This window comes from Argopecten irradians, chromosome 1 (assembly GCF_041381155.1).
Source record: "Argopecten irradians isolate NY chromosome 1, Ai_NY, whole genome shotgun sequence".
NCBI classification, from domain to species: domain Eukaryota; kingdom Metazoa; phylum Mollusca; class Bivalvia; order Pectinida; family Pectinidae; genus Argopecten; species Argopecten irradians.
In genome coordinates, this window is record NC_091134.1 from 40,480,103 (window position 1) to 40,489,820 (window position 9,718).

The window sequence follows — 9,718 nt, forward strand, 5'->3', positions numbered from 1 at the left end:
CAGGACCTCTAAGCTATTTCAGTAATGTTTCCCATAAGGACCCTCAGCTATTTCAGTAATGTTCCCCATCAGGACCCTTCAGCTATTTCAGTAATGTTCTCCATCAGGACCCCTCAGCTATTTCTGTCATGTTCCCCATCAGGACTTCAAAGCTATTTCAGTAATGTTCCCCATCAGGGCTTCAAAACTATTTCAGTGATGTTCCCCATCAGGACCTCTAAGCTATTTCAGTAATGTTTCCCAGCAGGGTTTCTTAGCTATTTCAGTGATTTTCCCCATCAGGACCTCTAAGCTATTTCAGTAATGTTCCCCATAAGGACCCTCAGCTGTTTCAGTAATGTTCCCCATCAGGACGCTTCAGCTATTTCAGTAATGTTCTCCATCAAGACCCCTCAGTTTTTTCAGTCATGTTCCCAATCAGGACCCCTCAGCTATTTCAGTGATGTTCCCCATCAGGGCGTCTAAGCTATTTCAGTGATGTCACCCATTAGGACCCCTAAACTATTTCAGTAGTGTTCCCCATCAGGACCTCTTTGTGATCTAAGTGATGTTCTCCATCAGGACCTCTTTGTCATCTAAGTGATGTTCTCCATCAGGACCTCTTTGTCATCTAAGTGATGTTCTCCATCGGGACCTCTTTGTCATCTAAGTGATGTTCTCCATCAGGACCTCTTTGTCATCTAAGTGATGTTCTCCATCAGGACCTCTTTGTCATCTACTAGTAAGTGATGTTCTCCATCGGGACCTCTTTGTCATCTAAGTGATGCTCTCCATCAGGACCTCTTTGTCATCTACTAGTAAGTGATATTCTCCATCAGGACCTCTTTGTCATCTAAGTGATGTTCTACATCAGGACCTCTTTGTCATCTAAGTGATGTTCTACATCAGGACCTCTTTGTGATCTAAGTGATGTTCTCCATCAGGACCTCTTTGTCATCTACTAGTAAGTGATGTTCTCCATCGGGACCTCTTTGTCATCTAAGTGATGTTCTCCATCGGGACCTCTTTGTCATCTAAGTGATGTTCTACATCAGGACCTCTTTGTGATCTAAGTGATGTTCTCCATCAGGACCTCTTTGTCATCTACTAGTAAGTGATGTTCTCCATCGGGACCTCTTTGTCATCTAAGTGATGTTCTCCATCAGGACCTCTTTGTCATCTAAGTAATGTTCTCCATCAGGACCTCTTTGTCATCTACTAGTAAGTGATGTTCTCCATCGGGACCTCTTTGTCATCTAAGTGATGTTCTCCATCAGGACCTCTTTGTCATCTAAGTAATGTTCTCCATCAGGACCTCTTTGTCATCTACTAGTAAGTGATGTTCTCCATCGGGACCTCTTTGTCATCTAAGTGATGTTCTCCATCGGGACCTCTTTGTCATCTAAGTGATGTTCTCCATCGGGACCTCTTTGTCATCTAAGTGATGTTCTCCATCAGGACCTCTTTGTCATCTACTAGTAAGTGATGTTCTCCATCGGGACCTCTTTGTCATCTAAGTGATGCTCTCCATCAGGACCTCTTTGTTATCTAAGTGATGTTCTACATCAGGACCTCTTTGTCATCTACTAGTAAGTGATGTTCTACATCAGGACCTCTTTGTCATCTAAGTGATGTTCTCCATCGGGACCTCTTTGTCATCTACTAGTAAGTGATGTTCTACATCAGGACCTCTTTGTTATCTAAGTGATGTTCTACATCAGGACCTCTTTGTCATCTAAGTGATGTTCTACATCAGGAACTCTTTGTCATCTAAGTGATGTTCCCCATCAGGACCTCTTTGTTATCTAAGTGATGTTCTCCATCAGGACCTCTTTGTCATCTAAGTGATGTTCTCCATCGGGACCTCTTTGTCATCTAAGTGATGTTCTACATCAGGACCTCTTTGTGATCTAAGTGATGTTCTCCATCGGGACCTCTTTGTCATCTAAGTCATGTTCTCCATCGGGACCTCTTTGTCATCTAAGTCATGTTCTCCATCGGGACCTCTTTGTCATCTAAGTGATGTTCTCCATCGGGACCTCTTTGTCATCTAAGTGATGTTCTCCATCGGGACCTCTTTGTCATCTAAGTGATGTTCTCCATCAGGACCTCTTTGTCATCTAAGTGATGTTCTCCATCAGGACCTCTTTGTCATCTAAGTGATGTTCTACATCAGGACCTCTTTGTCATCTAAGTGATGTTCTCCATCGGGACCTCTTTGTCATCTAAGTGATGTTCTACATCAGGACCTCTTTGTCATCTACTAGTAAGTGATATTCTCCATCGGGACCTCTTTGTCATCTAAGTCATGTTCTCCATCAGGACCTCTTTGTCATCTAAGTGATGTTCTACATCAGGACCTCTTTGTCATCTACTAGTAAGTGATATTCTACATCAGGCCCTCTTTGTCATCTACTAGTAAGTGATGTTCTTCATCAGGACCTCTTTGTCATCTACTAGTAAGTGACATTCTACATCAGGACCTCTTTGTCATCTACTAGTAAATGATGTTCTACATCGGGACCTCTTTGTCATTTTAGTGATGTTCTCCATCAGGACTTCTAAGCTGTTTAAGTGATTTCCCCCATCAGGACTTCTAAGCTGTTTAAGTGATTTCCCCCATCAGGACTTCTAAGCTGTTTAAGTGATTTCCCCCATCAGGACTTCTAAGCTGTTTAAGTGATTTCCCCCATCAGGACTTCTAAGCTGTTTAAGTGATTTCCCCCATCAGGACTTCTAAGCTGTTTAAGTGATTTCCCCCATCAGGACTTCTAAGCTGTTTAAGTTATTTCCCCCATCAGGACTTCTAAGCTGTTTAAGTGATTTCCCCCATCAGGACTTCTAAGCTGTTTAAGTGATTTCCCCCATCAGGACTTCTAAGCTGTTTAAGTGATTTCCCCCATCAGGACCCCTTTGTCATCTTAGTAATGTTCTCCATCAGGATTTCTAAGCTGTTTAAGTGATTTCCCCCATCAGGACCCCTTTGCCATCTTAGTAATGTTCTCCATCAGGATTTCTAAGCTGTTTAAGTGATTTCCCCCATCAGGACCCCTTTGCCATCTAAGTAATGTTCTCCATCAGGATTTCTAAGCTGTTTAAGTGATTTCCCCCATCAGGACCCCTTTGCCATCTTAGTGATGTTCTCCATCAGGACTTCTAAGCTGTTTAAGTGATTTCCCCCATCAGGACCCCTTTGTCATCTTAGTAATGTTCTCCATCAGGATTTCTAAGCTGTTTAAGTGATTTCCCCCATCAGGACCCCTTTGCCATCTTAGTAATGTTCTCCATCAGGATTTCTAAGCTGTTTAAGTGATTTCCCCCATCAGGACCCCTTTGCCATCTTAGTAATGTTCTCCATCAGGATTTCTAAGCTGTTTAAGTGATTTCCCCCATCAGGACCCCTTTGCCATCTAAGTAATGTTCTCCATCAGGATTTCTAAGCCGTTTAAGCGATTTCCCCCATCAGGACCCCTTTGTCATTTTAGTGATGTTCTCCATCAGGACTTCTAAGCTGTTTAAGTGATTTCCCCCATCAGGACCCCTTTGCCATCTAAGTAATTTTCCCTATCAGGATCCCTCACCTTTTTCAGTAATGTTCCTTATCAAGGTCTAACGATCGACTTCTTACGTTTTGTCCCTTTCTTCTTTCTGCAACTTTTCCATGTGTATATGACTAAGTTGTTATTACAGATGGCCTTCAGACTGTTTTAGAGCACCATACTACCACGTTTCACTTTCCTAGTGTTACCATCAGTTTGTCAGGACATTTCAAACAAATTATTTTCAAAAAGCCAGGTATATAATCGTACAACATAAACAAATGATTTTGATTTGTATACAACGGCAAACTTAACGTACAACTTGAATTAATTTAATTACATAGAACAATAGTTATAATTGGTATTCCTATACCTTCTGCAACAGGTATGAGTAGTGACCTTATGTTTGTGTTAGATACTGATTAGACCCTGTGATCCAGTAATACAGACTGACTGGTAGGTGGCAGTGTGGTGCTCCTCACCTCATCACTTTAGCATCAATAGTTTGTATTTTTGTACCATTAAGTGTCTCGTATTTGAGTTTTGTTGACAATCACATTGTTACTTCCCATGACCAATGTGACTTTACGTATCATTAAATGATAACTTAAAATGAAATTAGTGTCTTCGTTTCATTTTCGTGTTGTTCTATATTGCACTTCCAACAGAAATATGTGTATCAATACACAATCGACAAAATAGTTAGATAGGTCCATGGTAATCGACAAAATAGTTAGATAGACTAGGTCCATGGTAATCGACAAAATAGTTAGATAGGTCCATGGTAATCGACAAAATAGTTAGATAGACTAGGTCCATGGTAATCGACAAAATAGTAAGATAGACTAGGTCCATGGTAATCGACAAAATAGTTAGATAGGTCCATGGTAATTGACAAAATAGTTAGATAGACTAGTTCCATGGTAATCAACAAAATAGTTAGATAGACTAGGTCCATGGTAATCGACAAAATAGTTAGATAGACTAGGTCCATGGTAATCGACAAAATAGTTAGATAGGTCCATGGTAATCAACAAAATAGTTAGATAGACTAGGTCCATGGTAATCGACAAAATAGTTAGATAGACTAGGTCCATGGTAATCGACAAAATAGTTAGATAGGTCCATGGTAATCGACAAAATAGTTCGATAGACTAGGTCCATGGTAATCGACAAAATAGTTAGATAGACTAGGTCCATGGTAATCGACAAAATAGTTTGATAGGTCCATGGTAATCGATAAAATAGTTAGATAGACTAGGTCCATGGTAATCGACAAAATAGTTAGATAGACTAGGTCCATGGTAATCGACAAAATAGTTAGATAGACTAGGTTCATGGTAATCGACAAAATAGTTAGATAGACTAGGTCCATGGTAATCGACAAAATAGTTAGATAGGTCCATGGTAATCGACAAAATAGTTAGATAGGTCCATGGTAATCGACAAAACAGTTAGATAGGTCCATGGTAATCGACAAAATAGTTAGATAGGTCCATGGTAATCGACAAAATATTTAGATAGGTCCATGGTAATCGACAAAATAGTTAGATAGGTCAATGGTAATCGACAAAATAGTTAGATACATTGTGTAGGTCCATGGTAATCGACAAAATAGTTAGATACATTGTGTAGGTCCATGATAATCGACAAAATAGTTAGATAGGTCCATGGTAATCGACAAAATATTTAGATAGACTAGGTCCATGGTAATCGACAAAATAGTTAGATACATTGTGTAGGTCCATGGTAATCGACAAAATAGTTAGATACATTGTGTAGGTCCATGATAATCGACAAAATAGTTAGATACATTGTGTAGGTCCATGATAATCGACAAAATAGTTTTATAGGTCTATGGTAATCGACAAAATAGTTAGACCGATGCGATATTTTTCAGACGAGTTCTAATAAAAGTGGGGTACGATAAAAAAGTAAGTTTTTAACCCAATCAAATAAAAATAAAATAAAACCTTAAACATTTTTACCGTTTAATTCAATACAAAAATAATTTAAATTCATTCAAAATCAGTTTCTTCTATCTATACAGCAATTTGTAGGCAGGAGACGCTCAATTACACCAGTTTGTATTGTTTGAATAGACATTGGCTTTATACCTTACTTTTCGTATGTAAATGAAGTAAGTTTGAAATATTATTTGTGTGTATAATAAGTCTATATTAATGAACAAGGTTTTAGTCTAAGGAAGCCGTTGGTTTTGGAAATATCCTAGGAGAGAAAAGAAAAGCATGATAATAGTTAGATATGTGTAGTTTCAACCTGTGATATAGATCATGCCACAGTAAACAGGTTTAATTGTTATCCTCCTGTATTGCTCAGCGAATGCATCTGTTCATAATGTTCACTTCAATTGTCTACGTATTCCTTCCGAGCGCATATAGTCCCCTATGCCATGGTTCAATCACAAGTATATTCGTTCTATCCAAGGCACGAATACATTGTAGGTTCCTATTGCTCAGATCCATTGATTGTTATATTGATCAGGCCACAAATCTGTTCCTTCTGTATTGGGTACGAATACCTTCCTACTTGTCGAGAGAAAACACATATTTACAAGATTCAAAGCGAATATCTTTTACCAGTACACACACAGCCATGAGTGCGTTCCTACTGTTTTAGTAGCAAATAAGACAAATATCTGTATATCCCTGGTTCATGGTAAATATATACTCTTTTCTTATGGTGCAGGACACAAATGTGTTATTGTTCACTGGTCGTAAAGATGTACGCACTGTTCATGGTATGCTCCTTATTGCTTTTATAAAGGTTTATTTTGGAGTACTCGTGGTGTTCAATGTCATGCTATACATAGCCATCCAAAAGCTCTTTGTAGACAGTTAAACCCACTGTGTCCCTATTGACGTTACCAATGAGCTTTTACTATCAATTAAATAGTCTACCTTATGTACATTCACGAATGCATACCTAGAAATATCCTCAGATTTTAAAACCACGACATGGCCACAAAGCTAACTGGGTCGACATTGTACATAACTTTAGTGTAAGTAAAAACAGTGTCATTTTCGTCTTTGTCGCCGTCTTCCTCGCGTACAGAGCTTTGACAACGGCTTCTAACATTACAGTAGTCCAGTTCGTCGATTGCAAATTGATCAAAGAGGTTTTCACAAAGATTTTCACGAATATCCGAAATCCTCTTGGAAGCAGCCATGTTCTCCGGAAATCGTCTGTATGATTCCTCGAAAGCCTTTAGTGCCAGTGTTGTATCGCCCAGAAGTTGGTGACAAATCCCGATCAGATTGTGTATTAATGGAAAGCTAGTCTCTCCGTAATTGTCATCTGTTCGTAATTCCAGTAGTTCGGCAAAGTAAGATCGCGAAATATGAACTTTACCGATCCTGTAACTAGATAGCACCAGCAAAAATAAAGCATACGGAAGTGGTTGGAGGATAATTCGTGACTTGCTATGAATTACTTCGAGCTTCAGCTCTTGTGGATAGAGATCTTTTCCCGAAGACTCTATACAATAAACACACAAATATTGCGCTGACTTCTGTAATTGTGTATATCCTTTGCCTATGATATCTTCGTGACTTTGAGAGCACAACGATGTTACGCGCAGTGCCGCCTCGTAAACGTGGTTGTAACAGCCAGCACTGTAGTAAAACGAACCCAGTGTTAAATGCCCCCGACAGACAGATACGGTTGATGATATTTGTACCCTGTGTATTTGTTTTCTAATTTGGAAATATTGAGCTTTATTAGGGCTTAAGGGCGTATGTGTTAAGTCGGCCATAACCTTCCTCGATTCAACTGTAATAGAATTCATGAGGAAGAGCAATTCTACATCATGACTTGTATCGTACAAAGGATCTAAAAGGACTGTTGCTACGTTTTTGATGGCGTTATTAATATCATTTATTTTAAAAATGGCATTCAACATTTTTTCAACATATGTATCTAGATTGTGCTCAACAACAAGGGCATGATTGTCATCTGTCGCCCAATATAATGTGCCCACAAGACTTGGACACAGATTCAGACACGTCAGTCCCATACGTTGGTATCTACTTAACACAAGAAGCAGCTTTCGCCTACTTCTACCAAAAACATTTGCATGGAACATATTGTTTGTGAGGATGAAATAATTAGGAAAATATCCAGTATTTACAAATTCAAGGAGCATGGTGAAGCAAAAACGAAAACAATTTAGTAAATTTTCATCCACCCACATAAAACTTTCGGAATGTTCTATTGCATGGAATACGATTGTTTTCATGAAGTAAGAACAGAGCAAGTCTTTAACTCTTCGGTCTCGTTCAATTACCTCTTTGAGGAAAATTTTCAGTAAAGCATACGTTTTCAACTGCACGTGATTGAATGACATCACAAGACACTTTTCAGCTTTCGCGAACGAAATCCGCCACTGCATTCCAAACAGATCTGAATGTTTGTCACCTATCGCTACAAAGTGGCAACCGCCTTGAACGATACGATTGACCAGATTATCTGGGGGCCATATACAATACTTGGTGCGAGATCTGAAGTCACTCAGCCCATCCGGCCACGATCGGCAATGGAAAGAAAACGCAAAATCCGTCTCATGACGTTTTGAACACGAACAAATGTGCATTGAACAGGGCCCATGTAGGCGTGCTGTAGAATGCATCATGTTGCTAAGTAATACAACACTTGAAAGATAACACAAATTTCGGAAATGTACAAGTGCATTTGTAATGTAGCCTTGTTCATTCAGTCGAAGATGCAGAAGTTTTAGTAATGTATACCCGGCTCTACAGTCGGTATTGTCCATAGCAAAAACTGTGTCATCTCCGTCAGGAATACCTTCGTGTTTTTGAATTACGATTGAATTTTGGAATGCTACAATTATATCATTATCGGAATTATCAAAGTCGAATCCTTCTGCTTTTGAACCGGCTGGTATCTTTAAAAAGCCCTGCACGTTTGTCCTTAACAGTAAAAAGTTCAGTAAACGACGAATATTTACTGTTTCTGCTGGACCTACTGCTTTCATATGATCTAGATGTCGAGACATTCGCTTCGAATATTCCCTTTGGTCTGTAAATACCATTTTATCCATTTTGATAAATCAATAGTCCGGGTGTAACTCCAACTTAGTTCAGTTGATGGTCTGAAATATAATTATACAAATTTTGACATAAAGTTGTCAAACTGTGTATAGTTTAAATTTCTACACCGACACAGTTCACACATTACCATTTTTCAAGCAAAATATTTTACACACAACTTTTTTGTAAAAGAAATTGTACAGTCACGGTATACTACAATATATGATAAAACACGTTTAAGGTACGAAAGAGATGTTCATAAAATCTAAATACCAAAAAAGGTTTGAATTGAGTAAGGTTTTCAAAAAAGGTTGCAGAATCATGTAGCTTTATTACTCCATCTGACTTTGACGATGAGTAATTATCTCTGCATTGGCCACCATTTTCTCTGTTATTGGCTGACACCAGTAACAGGTAACAGGCGGTGAGTAGTTATCTCTGTATTGGCCACCATTAATCGGCGGTGAGTAGTTATCTCTGTATTGGCCACCATTAATCGGCGCTCTTACGTTTTACATGCTATAGAATAACAACATCTTAACAGATAAATATTTCAACATCCTACCTTAGCAAAGACTTCTGATATTGTCAAAGTATAAGGCTGTGACTTCAGAATGAGTTGAGTTAGATTGGCTAAAATTGATGTCGTCCCTGTCTCCTTTTGGAGGCCGTCTCTTTCAACATGACAATAACACGCTAGTGTCACTTAATATAAACATACTGCTCTGAAGTATTCGAGGAAATCGAAAACTGTATATCCGGAATTTAAGTACAAGCACTTAAAGAGTAATTAAATAAATGAAAGGTCTTCATGTGATGACGTGTACATTATAAACTGCGTAGAAAACTCCCTGTATGGGTAAATTTGTTGTACTTTGTCTTTATTCTTTCGGATGGTTAATATTTCTAGTATGACTTACAATTATAAAGTTTTTTATAAGATATAAAAAAATTATCTTTCATGTCAAATAAGGCCATGTCGCTCACTAACTGTGTATTGGACATATCAATATTTAGTGACAGAGTTGAAAACCCACTTCCAATGCATTAAAGATAAGCATAAGATAATGGCTATCCATTTTGGTGTTACCAATCATGTTGACTACATCATAGCCGGTAATATCCGGGGGG

The 9,718-nt window shown here is 38.6% G+C and overlaps 1 protein-coding gene across 1 annotated transcript; it reads right to left on the bottom strand.

Moving 5' to 3' along the window:
- Positions 1–5,475: 5,475 nt before the first annotated feature.
- LOC138327736 (uncharacterized) lies at positions 5,476–9,354 on the bottom strand. Its single transcript, XM_069274077.1, has 2 exons — positions 9,153–9,354; positions 5,476–8,649 (listed from the first exon to the last, which is right to left on the bottom strand). The coding sequence occupies exon 2, from the start codon at positions 8,596–8,598 to the stop codon at positions 6,484–6,486; it is 2,115 nt and encodes a 704-aa protein (XP_069130178.1). The 5' UTR covers positions 8,599–8,649; positions 9,153–9,354; the 3' UTR covers positions 5,476–6,483.
- Positions 9,355–9,718: the final 364 nt, after the last annotated feature.

Coding starts and splice junctions, on each gene's coding strand:
- LOC138327736 (XM_069274077.1), bottom strand. CDS start 8,598: ATGGATAAAATGGTATTTACAGACCAAAGGGAATATTCGAAGCGAATG.